The 20,819-nt window shown below is 40.4% G+C and overlaps 1 protein-coding gene across 1 annotated transcript in view; it reads left to right on the forward strand.

The window, feature by feature from the left end:
• Positions 1–18,784: 18,784 nt before the first annotated feature.
• Positions 18,785–20,819, forward strand: part of Rnf212 (ring finger protein 212) — a 79,032-nt gene continuing 76,997 nt past the window's right edge. The window contains exon 1 of the mRNA XM_051198023.1: positions 18,785–18,936. Within this exon, the coding sequence (XP_051053980.1) occupies positions 18,930–18,936 (7 nt within the window). The 5' untranslated portion in view covers positions 18,785–18,929. The remainder of the gene's footprint in view (positions 18,937–20,819) is intronic.

The following is a 20,819-nucleotide window of genomic DNA, read 5'->3' on the forward strand; positions in this document are numbered from 1 at the left end:
ACGGTCTCAAGCAATGCCCTGCCCACATGCCTAACTGACACGGCACCTTGTCAGTCTTCCTCTGGACCTGTGTGGCCCGGACAAATCTTTCCTTCCAGATGTGCTTCATGAGCGTGCCTCTAAGGACACTTGAGGTTTCCCCGTGGCCTTACAGGCTTCTGCTGTTTCATCCTTGTTGCTTCTCCCTTCTTCCAGATTACATGGTAACAGGGCATCCTATGTTCTCATCTATACTCACTTTCTTGGTGGGACTGCCTCTGCCATGACTTAAAACTCCCTGCATGGATGCTCCTATTGCTTTGTTTCTAATCCAGACCAAGCTGTTGAGGTTGGGACTTGAATGTTTACCCCTTTGTTGATACCTCATTTGGCATCTCAGGATTATATAAAACAAAACTCCCACCTTTCTCTTCTTTTCACCTACACCCCCAAGTCCCTGCTTCTGATCCAGCTGATACCCAGCCTTACCTAGCAGTGGCCCAGCTACAAACACTTGGAGTTAACCCTAGTTCTCTTCTGTGAGACACGGCGGATAGGCTGTTTTACCTCCAAAACATACCCAGAACCAAGCTCTTCTACAGTGTTGGCAACTTGGAGAGCCTCTGAGCAATATCCACTACTGCTGAATATCCACATGTCACCACACTTTGTTTATATAATTCTTTGTTCTACCCCAAACTAGAAAACTCCAAATGTGCATCAGTAGTAAAGCAGATGATTAAATGATAGGCTGTTCACATAAGGCAATGTTATACAGCAATGAGAACAAGCAAATGATTGCTCTTTGTAATAACAGAAATGAATCCTCAGAAATCTCACTCCAGGGGTGGATGGAGCAGAACTCAGTGGAGTATATAGGGTGAATGATCCCATTATAGTTACAAACTATGACAAAAACTGACAGCCCAGATGAACCACAATGCTATAAGTCAGGAGAATGCTTTTGGAGAAAGTATGTGGGAAAGAGACAGGGGCTCTGTGGGCCTGATTTGTCATGGGTGTTTCTTCATCTGGGCTCTGGAGGAATCCTGAGGCAGGATCTCTGAACCCTATGCTGTGGTCTGTGTACTCTGCAGTCTGCTGAGTCTCAGACATTCTTCCCCACCTGAACACTTCTAGTGTAACCTGCTACTTCTTACTTGTATCACCTTGCTCTCAAATGACTTTTAATGTTGTTAAGTTTTCATTATCTGAAGCCTAACCACTTGCAAAAGCTTTCCATGTCCTTAAGTATAAAATCCTGACCTCATGGCTCAGTAGTTAAGGACACTTATTGCTCTTGCAGAGGACCTGGGTTATGTTCCCAGCACCTACATGGCAGCTCACAGCCATCTGTAACTTCAGTTCCAGAGGATTCAACACCCTCTTCTGGTCCCCCCAACACCAGGTATACATGGGATACACAAAAACATGCAGGCAAAACACTCATACATGAGGCTGGAGAGATGGCTGAGAGTTTAAGAGCACTGACTGCTCTTCCAGAGGCCCTGAGTTCAATTCTCAACAACCACATGGTGGCTCACAACCATCTACAATGAGATTTGGTGCCTACTTTTGGCATGAAAGAATACATGCCAGAAATTTTTTTTTAAAAATTTTTTAAAAAAACAAAAAAATACTCATACATAAATCCAGCTCTTGGGAGACAGAGGCAAATGGATATCTGTGAGTTTAGGTCCACCTAGGCAACAAAGCAGGTTTCCAGACAGCCAGGGCTACCCAGTGAGACCCTGTCCCTAATCAATGCGCCTTGAGTACTTACAGCTGTCCCACAGGCATGCTTCCTTGCCCTTTCCCCAGTGAGGGCCACTCTTGGGCAGTGCCTGCTATGTGGGGTTCTCTTGACTTCAGACAGCATTGCCCACTGCTTTTGTCCCGCCTCGTCACTGGCTTGTCCTGACCACATTACTGAAGTTATAGCTACAGTCCTCCAGCACTCTGCCTCTAATTATTCTGCTGCTCTGTTACCACTGTTTAACACTTGGCAGGAATTTCTGTAGTAACCCCTAAAATGTGTCCACCTAGAGCCTAAAGGTTTTTTGTTTTCAGATGTAAATGAGACTCTCAAGATGAGACCATCCTGGATTAGTATGGACACTAAATCCAATTACAAGTGTCCTTAGAAAAGAAAACACAGAAAAGAAGGTGATGTGAGGGCAGAACAAAGCTCCAAGTGATGTGGTTTTTAAGTCCCCGAACAGATGGGTCCCCAGCAACCACCAGGAGAGGCCCATGGGGCACATCTCCCTCACAGCACACAGCATGACCCAACTTACCAAATCTTGATTTAGGGATTCTGGATTCTGTAAGTAAGAACAAATTTCTGTTACCTTAAGCCATCGACTGTGCAATTTGTTAGAGGAGCCATAAGAACTAATGCATATAATTGTGTAATTTAGCTACTATGATTTGTATTTTTAGATCCCCTTTCAGCTCCATGAAAGCACACATTACTTTGTTCATGCTGGCTCTCAAATGACACACAACAGGCACTCAAGCAAATTAAAAAAAAATTGTTTTTATGTATGAATTTTACTAAATATTGTTGGAAATACTCTTTGAGATTTGGTTGGATAAACAAGCTATGATAGAACACACACTGGATACTTCCCAACAACAAACAAGGTATATTAATGGCATCCACTCACTCAGATGCAGGCACATATTAAATATTAAATATACTTTGTTGATTAAAGAAGCCACGTTTAACAACTAACTTACGATATTATGATATGAATTCTAACAAAGGCACATTAAGCTACCAAAAGAAAAAGCTGACCAATGGTTCCTAAGGACTCAGGATCCAGGAGAGTTATAGCAGGGGCAGAGAGAAATAGATATGCTATTTCCCAATTGTGGTAGTAGTTATGTGGGGATTCATATTTGCCAGAACTCATCAGATATTTCCTTATAATGGGTATGTGTATACCCATTATACACATGTGTATACATTACCTAAAATATCTGATAAAACAAAGCAATTAAAAACTTAGGATGATATATAATCATCTAAAGCAAACACTATGGTCCTTAGAATAAGCCTAAAATGTTATTTTGAAGTCCAAAAATATGGGTAAGGCACATAGAAAAATGAAAATATAAAACCAAAACAGCAACAGACAGTTGCTTACTAAAAGGAACTTTACCTACAAGACATCACAGGTAACTGAATTCACACTGTAGACCCTTAGGACACTCCCCTTTGCTATACAGAGACCCAGCACAAACAGCAGAAAGCCCAGTCATGCAACCTCTGCTGGGTTGTAAATCGTGGTAAATAAGGATCTGGGAATCGACAGGCTGATGGATGTTTATTCAGGGAGAAATCACTTACACCAGAAACAGATGATCGCCACAGCTTCCAGTTTCAAGGATGCCTCTGGATGCTCTGTCTCCACCCAGGAAGTAAGAGCACTAGCTGGGATCCGGCACCCCAGACCCAGCCTTCCCACTCCCCAAAGGTCATGTCCACACCTGTCCCCACCCCCAATGGGCAACAGGTGCAGGCATGGTGGATATCTCACTACAATTCCCCCGGTTAGTCTAAAGAAGTGATTTAGGCTTGACTACATTGATGGGAGCTGGCCTGAGAGAGACAGATAATTTGTTCAATATTCACAAACCCCACTCCCACCCTTTTTTCTCTACTGTCCTTTTCTTAAAATTGATTACTTCAGATCACTGTTTGCAATTATAAACACTGGTTGAAGTATTCAAGGGTTTTGCTGAATATGATCAGAGATCAAGCTTTTTTTTCAAGTTAATAATTTATGGGCTCAGAAACATTGCTGGCAGCTTTCAAGTAACAGATGTTTACCAAGGAAGAAAAATTCCAGACCAGTTTTATTGTGAATATTGTAAAACTGCTCAATACCGTGTCAGCTGACAAGGCCCAGCAATATATATATATATATATATATATACACACACACACACACACACACACACACACACACACACACACACAAGGAGAAAGTGTCATACTGAAATCATATCCCAGGGGGAGGCAGGCTGAGGCAAGGATATCGTGTCATTACTCATGGGGTAGCCCCAAGGGAGAAGGAAAGGGAATCAGCAGGATGCTCAGGTGCAACAGAATGGCTATAGACCCTGGGAAGACAAGAGCCTGAGAGCAACATTTTTGTTTTTTGTATTGCAGATGACTGCTGTTAGGCAGTATGCCTTCCTTGCCTCCTGAAGGGCATACAAACTTGAGTGAGGCTGCACAGCCCTCAAAGTGCAGGCTGCAGAAGGCTGGCTGTGAGTTGCTTTGACAGAAGTAACAGGTTGTAGTCCTTGATTCCTGAGAGGTTATCAGGTACATTGCAGCAGACCAAGACATACATACATACATACATACATACATACATACATACATACATACATACGGTGAGCTCTTTTTAGATTCAGGCACTTTATTACTTACATCAGTAACAACAGAGAGGAAGCCAAAGGTGCCAGCTTCTCGGGTCTTCTTCCCACAAACCAAGAATGACAATGGCTCATCAAAACAGGCAGGGTACCAGCAACAAGAGTTGTAAGATACTCTACTATTGGGAAGTCAAGCTTAGACCCACTCCCCTAGCAAGTAGTTTTGTATTTTCCATGTCAATCTATTCTGAGCTCACCAAAAGCCTCCCAAGGGAGAAGGGTGTCAGTGGGAGATAGCTTTAGATGGCTTCCCATACTCCTGTGTTCTGAGAGAATCAGAAGGCAGCCTGACAAGTCTAAGATTAGCAACATTAACACTTGTCTGTAAGAGCCTCTCCCCTACCCATTCACCACTGCCATTGCTAAGAGAAGTACTATTAACACTAAAACAAAACAAAACATAATCAAAATTCACCATGGCTTCAGTACAGTTTCCAATAGTAAAGAATATAGGCTGTCCTGGTAACCTTCTAGTTACTGGTATTTTTCTTTTCGCTATTTTATTGTTTATTTTATTTTATATAACAAAGTCCAATTAAATGAAAACAAACATTTATACACAATATTTGGGAATTTGGGCTTCGTTCTTTCCAAGCTACATCCTGCTGGTAAGGGGCGCTGTCTTGGGGGATTCGAAGAAGTTTCAGATATCCTGGCTGTAGTCTGTAGGGCTGTTTTGTCCAGCTGTTTGGAATGTAGGATCAGCTTGTACTCTGTTTCAGGCAGTCTGGCGTGATCAAACCACATTAGTCTGGAAGGAATCCACATCTTTTCATTTTCTGTGGAAACAAAAATAGAAATACTTTTCCCCAGTAACTTGTCCTTCAACTTAAATTTTGGAGTCAAAGCATTTTTTTTTAATTTAATTTATTATTTTACATGTCGATCCCAGTTCCCTCTCCTTTCCTCCCTCCCTCCCTCCCTCCCTCCATACCTCCCTCCCTCCTTCCCTCCCTTTTACCCTCTCTGCCCTCTCACATGCACTCTAAACACCCTCCCCTCCCATCCCCCAACCCCAATTCCATATGTAGGGGAATGCCATCCAGTTGGGGTCATATAGATCTGACAGGTCCTGTGAAGTAGGGACTAGGGCTTCTCTCCTGTCTCTAGATTAAGGCAGTTATCCCTCCATGGGGGATATGTTCGCAAAGTCCTTTTGTGCACCAGGGATACATCCTAGCTCCACTGTCTGAGGTCTCTTAGACTGCTCAGTCCTTCTGGCTGAGACCCATATTCAGGGGGGCCTGAGTCAGTCCCCTGCTGGCTTCCCAGCTATCAGTCTAGTGGCCCTTAGCTCCTCCTTGTTCAGGTAAGCTGTCTCTATGTGCTTCTGCCGCATGGTCTTGTCCTCTCCATCTGCTTCTGGGTTCTAGTTCGACTCAGTGTTTATGTTATGCTCCTATTTTCAACAGGCATTAGTTGAGGGCTCCATGAGGGAGCCATGGAGAAGTTAGTTGTTGATCTCACTCTCCGGGAAGGGCATTTATGATAGCCTTTCCACGGAAGCTCAAATTGTTAGTTGGGAGCAGTCTTGTAGTTCCCTCGACCTTTCTTTGTGTTCAATTTTATCTTCAAACCAATATTGGCTCCCTCTTTTATGTTCTCTCTCTGTGTCTCTGTCTCTGTCTCTGTCTCTCTCTCTCTCTCTCTTTCCTATCTTCTATTCCTAACCAGGCTCAATCTTCCTGGTGGCACAGGTTTTTCCTTTCCTCCCCCTCATTTTCTCCTACTTTTCTCTCCATTCACTGTCCTCCCCCCACTTCACCTGAGCTCTGGGGGACTGGTCCCTTCCCAGTTCTGTGAGGGACTTTATATGAATCTCTTAGAATACACCTTGTATCCTAGTTCCTCTGGTGATGTGAATTATAGGCTGGTGATCATTTGATCTAGGTCTAAAATCCATATATGAGTGAGTACATACTGTGTTCCTCTTTTTGTGACTGGGTTGCCTCATTCAGGATGGTTTCTTCAAGTGCCATCCACTTGCCTATGAATATCAAGATACCATTATTTTTTTCTGCAGAGTAGTATTCCATTGTGTAGATGTGCCACATCTTCATTAACCATTCTTCAATTGAGGGGCATCTAGGTTGCTTACAGGTTCTTGCTATTACAAATAGTGCTGCTATGAACATAGTTGAACAGATGTCTTTGTTGCATGGATGTGAATCCTTTGGGTATATGCCTAAGAGGGGGGATTGCCGGGTCCTGTGGTATACTAATTCCCATTTTCCTGAGGAACTGCCATACTGATCTCCAAAATGGCTGTATGAGTTTGCACTCCCACCAGCAGTGGAGGAGTGTTCCCCTTTCTCCACATCCTCTCCAACATAAGTCATCACTGGTGTTTCTAATTTTAGCCATTCTGGCAGGGGTAAGATGGTATCTCAAAGTTGTTTTGATTTGCATTTCCCTGATAGCTAAGGATGTGGAGCATTTTCTTAAGTGTCTTTCAGCCTTTTTGATTTCCTCCATTGAGAATTCTTTCTTCAGTTCTGTACCCCATTTTTTAATAGGGTTATTTGGTGTTTTGTTGACTAGTTTCTTGAGTTCTTTGTATATTTTGGAGATCAGCCCTTTGTCGGATATAGGATTGGTGAAAATCTTTTCCCGGTCTGTGGGCTGCCGTTTGGTCTTGTCCACTGTGTCCTTTGCCTTACAGAAGCTTCTAAGTTTGAAGAGGTCCCATTTATTAATTGTTTCTCTCAGTGTCTGTGCCCCCTGGAGTTATGTTCAAGAAGCGGTCTCCTATACCAATTTGCTCAAGGGTACCTCCTACTTTCTCTTCTAAGAGGTTCAATGAGGCTGGATTGATGTTGAGGTCTTTGGTCCATTTGGACTTGAGTTTTGTGCATGGTGACAGACATGGGTCTATCTGCAGTCTTCTACACACCCTCATCCAATTGTGCCAGCACCATTTGTTAAAGATGCTGTCCTCGCCCTGAAAATTGTCTGTATTTTCTCTGTGCCTGTTGTTATGTTCCCCTTTTCGTTTCTGATTTTGTTAATTTGCATGATCTGTCTCTGCTTTTTCCTTAATTTGGCTAAAGGTTTGTCTATCTTGTTGATTTTCTCAAAAAAACAACTCTTTGTTGCATTGATTTTTTGTATTGTTTTCCTGGTTTCTATTTTGTTGATTTCAGCCCTCAAGTTGATTATTTCCTGGCGTCTACTCCTGCGGGGTGAATTCGCTTCTCTCTGTTCTAAGATTTTCAGTTGTGCTGTTAATTCTCTTATGTGACTATCCTCTGTTTTCTTCATATGGGCACTTAGTGCAATGAACTTCCCTCGTAGCACTGCTTTCAAGGTGTCCCATAAGTTCGGGTATGTTGTGTCCTCATTCTCATTGAATATTAGAAAGTCTTTAATTTCTTTCTTTATTTCTTCTTTGACCCAGGAGTGGTGCAATTGCACATTGTTCAGTTTCTATGAGTTTGCAGGTTTTCTGCTATTTGTGTTGTTGTTGAATTCCAATTTTAAAGCATGGTGGTCTGATAAGATACAGGGGACTATTCCTATTCTCTTGTATCTGTTGAGGTTTGTTATGTCACCTAGTATGTGGTCGATTTTAGAGAAGGTTCCATGTGGAGCAGAGAAGAAGGTATATTCTTTTGTCTTTGGATGGAATGTTCTATAGATGTCTGTTAACCCCAGTTGAGACATAACTTCTGTTAATTCTTTTGTTTCTTTGTTGAGTTTCAGATTTGTGGTCCTGTCTAGTGTTGAGAGTGGTGTATTGAAGTCTCCCACTATAAGTGTGTGAGGTTTTATATGAGCTTTGAGTTTTAGTTATGTTTCTTTTACGAATGTGGGTGACTTTGTATTAGGGGCATAGATGTTCAGAACTGAGACTTTGTGTTGATGGATTTCTCCTGAGATGAATATGAAATGACCGTCTTCATCTCTTTTGACTAATTTTGGTTTGAAGTCTAACTTGTTAGATATTAGGATAGCTACGCCTGCTTGCTTCTTATTTCCATTTGATTGGAAAATCTTTTCCCAACCCTTTACCCTGAGGTAATGTCTATCTTTGAAGCTTAGATGTGTTTCTTGTATGCAGAAGAAGAATGGATTCTGTCTTCGTATCCATTCTGTTAGCCTGTGTCTTTTTATAGGTGAGTTAAGACCATTAATGTTGAGGGTGAGTAAGGACCATTGATTGTTGATGCTTGTTTGATTTAAGTTTGTTGTTGGCAGTGGTAATGTGAATATATTAGTTTCTGGTGTAGTTGGATTATCTGTTGCCTACATTTTTGTGGGCGTAGTTACCTTCCTTGGGTTGGAGTTTTCCTTCCAATACTTTCTGTAGGGCTGGATTTGTAGATACGTATTGGGAGAATCTGGTTTTGTCATTAAATATCTTGTTCTCTCCATCTATAGTGATTGAGAGTTTTGCTGGATATATTAGCCTAGGCTGGCATCCGTGTTCTCTTAATACTTTTAGAACATCTATCCAGGACCTTCTGGCCTTGAGGGTTTCCATGGAGAAGTCAGGTGTAATTTTGATAGGTCTGCCTGTATATGTTACCTGTCCTTTTTCCTTCGCTGCTCTTAATATTTTTTCTTTATTCTGTATGCTAGGTGTTTTGATTATTATATGTCGAGGGGTCTTTTTTCTTTGGTCCAGCCTATTTGGGGTTTGGTATGCTTCTTGTACTTCATGGGCATGTCCTTCTTCAGATTTGGAAAGTTTTCCTCGATGATTTTGTTGAATATGTTTTCAGCACCTTTGAGCTGGGCTTCCTCACCTTCCTCTATGCCTATTATTTTTAGGTTTGGCCTTTTCATGGTGTCCCACATTTCCTGGATGTTGTGTGTTAAGGATTTGTTGGATTTATGATTTTCTTTGGTCGATAAATCTATTTCTTCTAGTTTATCTTCTGAGCCTGAGATTCTCTCTTCCATCTCTTGAATTCTATTGGTTATGCTTGTGATTGTAGTTGCCGATTTTTTGCCCAGCTTTTCAATTTCCAGCTTTCCTTCCATTTGTGTTGCCTTTATTTTCTCAATTTCTGTTTTCAAGTCTTGAACCGTTTCCTTCACCTGGTTAATTGTTTTTTCTTGGCTTTCTGTACTTTCCTTAAGGAATTTGTTCATTTCTTCCACTTTTTTGTTTGTTTTTTCTCCATTTCTTTAAGGGATTTTCTCACATCTTCTTTGAGGGCCTCTATCATTTTTATGATGGTAATTTTTAAGTTGTACCCTTCTGCTTCCTCTGCTTTGATGTTGTGTTCCATTCTAGTTGGTGTAGATTCCCTAGATTCTGGTGGTGTCATGTTTGTCTTTCTGTTGTTAGGTGTTCTCTTGTATTGCCTTCTTCCCATAGCTTCTTCCAGTAGGTGTTGGTGGGGTCTCCCCCTCTCTCTATGGTACTTCCCCGATGGGCTTATGTGGGTCTGAGATTCAATATCTGTAGCTCTGTGTGGTCCAAGCTCTCTAGGAGGTTTCTCCACAGACAGGGATCCAGGGATGGGGTCAAGGATGAGGATCCAGAAGAAGATGCCAGCAGGTACTCACAGTGGTCCTCTGGCCAATAGCTCTGGCCAATAGCTGGCAGAAGAGGACGAGGGCTGAGCTTGAACTTGAGAAGGTTTTGCAGGGTAGTGGGATCTCACTGGAAACTAGCGCTCTCCAGCTGAGACCTCCTTCTTTGGCAGAGGCCCGGATTTGGGGGTCAAGGATCTTGCCCGCAGGAACTCCGAGTGGACCCGCAGAGGTAGGTGGATCTCTGGGAGGGGCCCAGGACTCCAGCAGAGGACTGGAGGTGGGGTCAGAGACCAAGCTGGTGGAAATTACAGGTGGTCCTGCGAGGATAGTCAGGTCTCCTTTGTTCAGAGTTGCTCTGAGAAGTCTCCTAAGTAGGGTGGATGTTGGCTCCACCCTCTGTCCCAGTGCTCAACCAGAGCAGCAGGACCTCGGGTGGGGTAGGGCACAGGGTAGGGGGGATAGGCTAGCGGTGGGGATGGGTGGGGGTGTAACAGTAGAAGTGTTAGGAATTGTTTCTGCAAGTGTCTAAGAGTTCCAGTAGGACAGAGTTTTGGCTGCTTTTCTGGTAACTTAACCTACTTGAATACCTGCCTCCTGTAGGAATCCCTATATAAGCCACCTGCACTCAGACCCTAAACCAGCTAAAGCTTTCTTCAGTGAGGTTATCATGGCACTAGAAATCACATCCATTAATCCCCTCAGCCCCCCAGCCCCCACTTTCCAAGAGACAGCCTTGGTGATTTGGAATAAACTTTACCCTTTTCTTTACTGCACCCATCTTATTAATCTGGTGCCAAAACCCCTTCCTTCCCTCCCTCCCTTCCTCCTTCCCTCCCTTCCTTCCTATCTATTTGTTTATCTATCTTTTTTTCCCATTCAGCTGCCATGTTTGATGACCTGAGTTAGATCCTTGGAATCGTGGAGAGAACCAACTCCCACAAGTTGTCCTCTGACTTCCACATAAACACCATGGCATGCACACCCCACACACATTCACAGAGAATAAATATACATTTTAAAAAATCCCATGCCTTTAATCTCAGCATTTTGGGAGGCAGAGGCAGGCAGAGGATCTCTGAGTTCAAGGCCAGTCTGGGCTAAAGAGTGAGTTCTAGGACAGCCAGGGCTACACAGTAAGACCTTGTCTCGAAAACCAAACCAGACCAAACCAAACCAAACCCCCCACAAATTTATTATATGCCTCAATTTCTTAACCCCCCCTTTAAGGATTTATTTACTTTATGTGTATGCATGTGTACTGTGTATAAGCGGGTGCCTGTGTAGGCCAGAAGAGAACATCAGATCTTCTGGAATTGGAGTTATAGTTTGTTGTACGCCACCTCATGGGTGCTGGTACACGAACCTTTGTCTCCTGCAAAAATAAGTGCTTTGAATAGCTGAGTTATCTCTCCAGTCTCCAAAGATTGCATTGTCACTTATATGCATGCATGTGTGTCTGCTTGTGGAGGTACCTGCAAAGGTCGGAATAGGTGGCTAGATGGCATAGAACTGGAGCTACAGGCAAGTGTGGGTGGCCCAGCATGGGTGCTGGGCAAATTTGGGTCCTCTGAAAAAGCTGCAAGCACTTTTAACTGCTGAGTCATCTCTCCCAGTCCTTTTATCTCTTTACCCTTATTTTCTTCTTTCAGTATTGGAGGGTGAACCCAGGGCCTTGTACATGTAGGCAAAATGCTTTACCACTTTTTATTTGGAGGAAGAGTCTTGCTAAATTGCTCAGACTGGACTTGAACTCACTCTGTAGACCATAAGGGCCTTGAACTTGTGCTCCTCCTCCTTCAACATCCTAAGTTGAAAGGTTAGCAGGCCTATGTTACCAGGCATAATTTCTTGCTAGCAAAATCCACACTGGCTCCAAGTGATCATATTTGTTTTTCAGTGCTCATAAACTTCTATTTAACAAATTGATATTTGGCTTCATAATGAGTTTATTGCTACATTTAAAAATTACAAAGGATGGGAATGGAGAGGTAGCTCAGCTGATAAACTGCTTGCCATGCAAGTATGAAAACCTGTGTCCCAGTCTGCAGCACCCTTTACACTGGCACAATAGCAAGGCCTATAATCCCAGTGCTGGCAGGGAGAGACTGAAGAACCCGGGGGCCTGATGGTCAGGTGATAGAGCCTGCCTCAAAAGACAGAGAAAGACAGTGGAAGGTACACACACACACACACACACAGACACACAGACAAAGACACAGACACCCACCCACACACACACACACAGAAGCATACACAAGGGCATGTATACCCACAGACATGAATAAACGTGTATGTCTTAGCACCACACAAGTGTCTGGTGCTTGTGAAAGTCAGAAGAAGGTGTCAGATCCCTTGGGACTAGAGTTACAGATGGTTGTGAGCCATGAAGTAAGTGCTGGAAATTGAACCTGGGTTCTCTGCAAGATCAAAAAGTGTTTTTAATTGATGAGTCAGCTCTCCAGCTCTGACTGTTTTCATTATTTACTTTCTAAAATAGGTGATTCTGTGGCAAGACATGTCTTCACTGGTTGACCGGATGACAGTATGAAAGATGCCAGGGCCATTCCAATACCTTTCTTTACGATTTCCCTTCAGGAAATACTGAACATTTGTTGTTTCTTTGTCTGTTTTGATTTTTGATAGCAGTTTAGCTTGCTAAGATGGAAAGACTTGCTTTCATCCTCAACTCAAATGCTTGCAGAGATAAATCATTTTTACATTTCTAATGTCAAAGCTTAGAACACAGGCACTTATGTGTAAGCAGAGGGCAAAACATAGCAAATTTTTACAATCAAATGTATTAAAAATGCAAGCACTTACTATGCAAAGATCTATAGGAATCTCATTTAGTTTGGTTTATCAAAATGGAAATCACAAATAGTAATGGTTTTATCAAATATTACTACATATTTCAGAGAGTAAAACATTCCATATAGTTAGATTTATAAGACATAAACAAATGATTAAATATTTATTTCACACACATACAAATGTAAGAACAAATAAACATTTAGCTGTCAAATTGAAGGTGATAATAACAAACCCTTTACATTTTATTTTTGATAGCAAAATGTCTATGTCATAATTCTGAAGGTTTGACTTTTAAAGTTAGGTCAAAGCTGCATATATTTGTTTTTGCTTTTGTTTTTATAATGTGGGGACCGATCCCAGCACCTCATGTGTAAAAGGTTAAATGTTGTCGCTGGGCAGGAGCTTCACTAAGATGGCTTACCAGCTCAGACTTTTCAGTTCCCAGTACATTAACCACTCAACCGAGGCTGGGCTAGGTTCCCAAAGGGCCAAAATATATAGAGTGAACAGAATTTGTTGAGTTAAATGAGATAAAACTTAAAACAGGAAAGCCATGTAAAATAAACTTAAAACTGCACTCTGGTGAGCCAAAGCAGGACATTGATGAAACCAGAAACAGCACATGGCTTGAGTGAGGGAAGCATCACACTGATTCATGAACCTGTTTGTTTGTCTCACTGCTTAAGAGATTTTAAGGGATCAAAAACACTTCTGAATTATTATTCAACAAGTAAACATACTACCAACAAAAATAAACAAACAAATCAACTTCTACACAGTAATGTATTACCAGTTTCTTAACAGATCTTTTCTTTCTGGCATTAAACTGAGAAAGGGGGTAGGGAGAATACAACTAAATGGTTTCTAGAAAAAAAAAAACAAAACAAAACATTTTCCATTTAGTGAAAAGTTCTGGTTTCTGACTTCTACAGAACATGCTAACTCTAACCTAACTCTAACCCTATCCCTATCCTCAAAGTAAAACATAGTCACAAACCTAACACAAACATAATTGAAAACATGAAATTGACAGTAACCCTAACCCTAATACTACCCAAACCCTAACCTTAACCCCAACCCTAACCCAATCCCTAAACCTAACCCTATCCCTATCCTCAAAGCAAACCATAGTCACAAACCTAATGTGAACTCTATTGCAAACATGAAACTGACACTAACCCTAACACAAACCCTAACCCTAACACTAACCTAAACCCTATCCCTATCCTCAATGTAAAACATTCACAAACCTAATGCGAACACAATTGAATACATTAAACTGACAGTAACCCTAACCCTAACATGAACCCGAACCCTAACCCTAACCCCTTCTCTATCCCTGTCCTCAAAGCAAACCATAGTCACACACCTAATTCGAACACTATTTCAAACATTAAACTGACACCCTAAACCTAACCCTAACCATAACCATAACCCTAACAATATCCCTATCCCTATCCCTATCACTATCCTCAAAGTAAAACATAGTCGCAAACCTAATGCAAACGAAATTGAAAATATTAAACTGACATTAACCCTAATCATAGCCCTAACCCTATCGCTATTCTAACCTCAAAACAAAACTTACTAACCTAACGCAAACACAATCGAAAACATTAAACTGACACTAACCGTAAACCTAACGGTATCCCTATACCTATATTAAAAGTAAAACATAGTCACAAACCTAATGCAAACACAATTGAAAACATTAAACTGATATTAACCCTAATCCTAACCCTAACCCTAAACATATCACTATCCCTATCCTCAAAGTAAAACAGTGACAATATAATGCGAATACAATTGAAACATTAAACTGACAGCAACCCTAAGCCTAACCCTAACTCTAACCCTAACCCTATCCGTATACATATCCTCAGAGCAAACCATAGTCACACATCTAAAGCAAACACTATTGCAAACATTAAATTGACACTAACCCTAAACCTAACACTAATCCTAACCATAACCATAACACTAACCGTAACCCTATCCCTATGCTCAAAGTAAAACATAGTCAGAAACCTAATTCAAACACATTTGAGAACATTAAACTGACATTAACCCTAACCCTAAATCTAACCCTAACCCTAACACTAAAACTAACCCTACCCTAACCCTAAACCTTTAATTAATGCTAACAATATCCCTATACTCAAAGCAAGCCATAGTCACAAACCTAATGTGAACTTTATTGGAAACATGAAACTTACACTAACCCTAACCCAAACCCTAATCGTAACCCTATCCCTATCCTTATCATCAAAGTAAAACAGTCACAAACCTAATGCTAACACAATTGAAAACATTAAACAGACAGTATCCCTAACACTAACACTATCCCTATCCCTGTCCTCAAAGCAAACAATAGTCACACACCTAATGGGAACACTATTGCAAAAGCAATCTGACACTAACCCTAAACCTAACCATAACCATAACCATAACCATAACTCTATCTCTATCCCTATTCTCAAAGTAAAACATACTCACAAACCTAATGCGAACACAATTGAAAACATTAAACTTGACATTAACCCTAACAGTAACCCTAATTCTAATTTATACCCTAACCTTAAGCCTAATCCTAAACCTAACCCTATCCCTATCCTCAAAGAAAACCATAGTCACAAACCTAATGCGAACACTATTGCAAACATTAAACTGACACTAATCCTAAACATAACCCTAACCCTAACACTAACCCTATCCCTGTTCACAAGTAAAACTTAGTCACATACCTAATGCGAATACAATTGAAAACATTAAACTGACACTAAAACTAACCCTAACCCTAATCCTATCCCTATCCTCAAAATAAAATATAGTCACAAACCTAATCTGAACATAATTGATAATATTAAACTGACACTAACCCTAACCGTAAACCTAACCCTAACCATACTATAACCCTAACCCCACCTTAACTCTATCCCTAACCCTTACCCTTTACCATGCTCATAGCAAACCATAGTCACAAACCTAATGCGAACACAATTGAAAATATTAAACTGACATTAACCCTAACCTGAATCCTAAAGCTTACCCTAACCATAACCTTAACTCTATCCGTATCCTCAAAGCTAACCATAGTAACACTCCTAAGGCGAAGACTATTGCAAAAATTAATCTCACACTAACCCTTACCCAAACACTAACCCTATACCTAACTCTAGGCCTAACCCTAACACTAACCCTATCCCTATCCCTATTTCTAACCTCAAAGTAAAATATAGTCACAAACCTAATACGAACACAATTGAAAACATTAAACTGGCACTAATCCTAACCATAGGGTTAGAGTTGGTGTAGGATTAGAGTTGTGTTTAGGGTAGGGTTAAGTTTAGGGTTAGGGTTAGGGTTAGTGTCTGTTTAATTTTTTCAATTATGTTCGCATTAGGTTTGTGAATATGTTTTGCTTTTACATTAGGATTAAGGATAGGGTTAGGGTTATTGGCAGTTAAGGTTTTCAATTGTGTTCACATTAGGTTTGTAACTATGTTTTGCTTTGAGATTAGGAATAGGTATAGGGATAGTGTTAGGGTTGGGGTTAGGCTTAGGGTTAGGGATAGGGTTAGTGTCAGTTGAATGATTTCAATTGTGTTCGCATTAGGTTTGTGACTGTTTTGCATTGAGGTTAGAATAGGAATAGGGTAGGCTTAGGGTAATGGTTAGAGATAGGATTATGGTTAGGTTAGGGTTAGTATTAATATCAGTTTAATGGTTTCAATTGTGTTCACATTAGGTTTGTGACTATGTTTTACTTTGAGGATAGTGATAAGGATAGGATAGGGTTAGGGTTAGGGTTTGGGTTAGGGTTAGTGTCAGTTTCATGTTAGCAATAGTGATCGCATTATGTTTGTGATTATTGTTTGCTTTGAGGATAGGTATAGGGTTAGGTTTAGTTAAAGGATTAGGGTTGGAGTAGTGTTTGGGTTAGGGTTAGTGTAGGGTTAGGGTAAGGTTAGGTTAGGGTCATGGTTAGGAATAGAGTTAGGGTTAGGGTTAGTGTCAGTTTAATGTTTTCAATTTTGTTAGCATTAGGTTTGTCACTATGTTTTACTTTGAGGATAGGTATATGGATAGGGCATTTCTCCTGTGATGAATACATAATGACCATCTTCATCTCTTTTGATATATTTCTTTTTGAAGTCTAACTTGTTAGATATTAGGATAGCTACACCTGATTATTTATTGGATTCAGTTGATTGGAACATCTTTTCCCTACCCTTACCCTGAGTTTATACCTGTCTTTGAAGCTTAGATATGTTTCTTGTATGCAGCAGAAGGATGGATTCTGTCTTCGTATCCATTCTGTTAGCCTGTGTCTTTTTATAGGTGAGTTAAGACCATTAATGTTGAAAGAACATAAGGACCATTAATTGTTAATTCTTGTTTGTTTTAGATTTGTTGGTGGTGGTGGTATTATGACTATATTTGCCCTGCTTTATCCTTTGGGTTCTGATGAAGTGGGATTATCTATTGCCTATGTATTTGTGAGCTTAGTTAACTTCCTTGGGTTGAGTTTTCCTTCCAGAACTTTCTATAAAACTGGATATGTAGATACATATTGTGAAAATCTGGCTTTGTCATTAAATATCTTGTTTTTTCCATAGTAATGATTGATAGTTTTGCTGGGTATAGTAGCCTGGGCTGGCATCTGTGGGCTCTTAGTACTACTTGTAGAACCCTCTACAAGGCCAGGACCCTCTGGCTTGAGACTTTCCATGGAGAAGTCAGGTGTAATTTTGATAGGTCTGCCTTTATATCTTACCTGGCCATTTTACTTCCCTACTCTTAATACTCTTTCTTTATTCTGTATGTTAGGTGTTTTGATTATTATGTGTTGAGGGGTCTTTTTGCTTTGCTCCAGTCTATTTGGTGTTCAATATGCTTCTTGTACTTTCATAGGCATGTCCTTCTTCAGATTGGGAAAGTTTTCTTCAATGATTCTGTTGAGTATGATTTTTGCACCTTTGAGCTGGGCTTCTTTACCTTCTTCTATGCCTATTATTCTTAGGTTTGGCCTTTTCACAGTGTGCCTCATTTCCTGGATGTTTTGTGTTAAGGATTTGTTGGGTTTAAGATTTTCTTTGGTCTATGAATCTGTTTCCTCTAGTTTATCTTCAGCGCCTGAGATTCTCTGTTTCATCTCTTGTATTCTGTTGGTTATGCTTGTGTCTGTAGTTCGCGATCATTTGCCCAGTTTTTCTATTTCCAGCATTCCTTCAGTTTGTGTTTTCTTTATTGTCTCTATTTCAGCTTTCAGGTCTTGAACTGTTTGAATTGTTTCCTTCATTTGTTTTATTGTTTTTTTTTTCTTGGTTTTCCTTACTTTCTTTAAGAGATTTGTTCATTTCTTCCCATTTTTTGTTGTTTTTTTCTTCCATTTCTTTAAGGGATTTTCTCACATCATCTTTGAGGGCCTCTATCATTTTTATGAAGTTATTTTTTAATTCGTTCTCTTCTGCTTCCTCTGCTTTGGTGTGTTCAGGTCTAGTTTGTGTAGAGTCCCTAGATTCTGGTGGTGTCTATTGTTGGCTGTGTTTTTTTTTTTTTTATTAACGTCTTCCCATCGCTCTTCCAGTGGGTACAGGTGGAGTCTCTCTCTCCCTGCTGTACTCTCCCGGTGGGCGTAGGTGGGTCAGGAGTTCGATGTCTGCAACTCTGGGTGGTTCAAGCTCTCTAGGAGGTCTCTCCTCCAGCAGAGACCCAGCAGTGGGGGTCAAAGATCAGGCAGGCGGGGACTCATGGTGGTCCCGCATGGATTGGCTGGTCCATTGTGCTCAGAGACGATCCAGGAACATCCCTGCTCAACCAGAGCAATGGAGCAGCGGGCCCAGTAGGACACAGGGTCAGGGGAGAGTAGGTTCTCCAACAGAGGCCTGGCAATGGGGGCCAAAGATCAGGCAGGTGGGGACTCAGAGTGGTCCCTTGAGGATAACCGGGTCCAGTGGGCTCAGAGCAGATCCAGGAAGTTCCCCAGAGGTGGAGGAGTTATTGGACCGGCAAGCTGGCCCAGTGCCCAACTAGAGCAGTAGAGCAGCAGGCCCAGTAGGACACAGGGTGGGGCTGAAGACAGTAACTTAAACTTGGCATCATTTTCAATAATATACCATACATTTTCTGGTACTATATTTTAGGATACTGTTGGGAAGACCATAATATTGAAGAACATTGTCAAAGTTCTACAAGACATGAAAGGTAATTTTCATGTGCAAACTGATATAAATGTCCCTCTGAAGAAATTGTAATGTGTCCTGGAAGTTTTATGTTTTTGGTTGTGAGCCTAGCCTTTAACGGCTGAGCCATCTCTCCAGCCCAGTCCTGGAAGTTTTAAACAAAAGCAACTGTGTAAATAAGCACACCTTAAAATGCACTGATGATTATTAAATTCTCACAAAACTATATACCTCAATTTCAGGTAGGTGCATTGTATTTGAAACATGTTCTTTTAAGAAAGAAGACAAGGAAATGATGCCTTAATGAATATCACCATTTGAATCATAATACCATCAGATATATGCTGTAAAACTGTCAATCTATTTATTTTATACCATTCATATTACAAAAGGTATATACATTGAAGAGGTAATAAGTATATTTCAAAAATATTCTAGTAAGCAAATAGTCCATAGCAACACTAATATTGCTCATATACTTGTTGTGACTGTGCCTTTATTGAAAGGGTGGGTTAGAGTCAAGGGGCAGTTATTATAGAGAAACTTTAATCCCTATACCATGTCTTTGAGGAACAGGAAGTCAAACTGTGTGAATTCGTGTGGAAACATTTTATTTGTTATTCTTCCTTTACTAGGTATGTTATACGTCACTCTAGATAAAAGCCATATGAGCAAAAGGATATGGAAAAACATAACATACTTCTCTCTAAGAATAATTAGAGCAGTCTCAACATTAAGTATACTTGTTGAATTTGATGCAAGTGTAGAAGTAATTGGTGTTTCAGCTTCAATGTTAATACATCAGCAAACTCACACTGCAAAATAGCCCTGTATACTAGGACTGTGTAAATATTTGTTTGTCCTAGTTCACTTGGCAAATGTAGTATGAATCAAAGTATAGAAAAATTTATAAATGCAATAAGGCTGATAAAGCTCTGAATTTTTCCACATCTCTTCAAATATGTGAAAATCTCATGTAGAAAAAAGATTATGTAAATGTGAACCATTAATAAAGGATCTTAACATCACAGGTGTCTTCAAAGAGACCAAAAAAAAAAAAAAACCTAATGAAGAGGAACAACATGAGTATAAACACAGTGATAAAACCTTAAGCTCTGATACCTCTTTATAATTGGATCACTTGATACAATTAATTCATACAAAAATAAAGAGACAACAGTATATTGAATGTGGTAATGCTTTTACATGTGCCAATTATCCTTGCAGGCATGAAAGAAGTCATACTGGAGAGAAACCTATGTGTTAAAGCCTTTGCATGTGACAGCCATCTTCGAAGGCATGAAAGCACACATACTGGAGAGAAATCCTATGAATTTAATCAGTGTAGTAAAGCCTTTACATGTCACAATAATCTTCAAGTGCATAAAAGAATGCATACTGGAGAGAAAGCCTATGTATGTAATCAGTGTGGTAAAGCATTTGCATATATCAATAGTCTGCAAAGGCATGAAAGAACACACACTGGAGAGAAACCCTATGAATGTAGTCAGTGTGATAAAGCCTTTGCACATCAGAGTATTCTTCAAATACGTAAAAGAACACACACTGGGGAAAAACCGTATGAATGTAATCAATGTGATAAATCCTTTGCACAACACAGTCATCTTCAAAGGCATAAAAGAACACATACTGGAGAGAAACCTTGTGAATGTAATCCTTTGTGTAAAGCCTTTACACAACACAGTTATCTTCAAATGCATAAAAGAATGCATACTGGAGAAAAACACTATGAATGTAATCAATGTGGTAAAGCCTTTGCACATATCAGTAGTCTTCAAAGGCATAAAAGAACACACACTGGAGAGAAACCCTATGAATGTAGTCAATGTCATAAAGCCTTTGCATGCCACTATACTCTTCAAATACATAAAAGAACACATACTG

Source organism: Phodopus roborovskii, unplaced genomic scaffold (assembly GCF_943737965.1).
Source record: "Phodopus roborovskii unplaced genomic scaffold, PHOROB, whole genome shotgun sequence".
In the NCBI taxonomy this organism is placed as follows: Eukaryota; Metazoa; Chordata; class Mammalia; order Rodentia; family Cricetidae; genus Phodopus; species Phodopus roborovskii.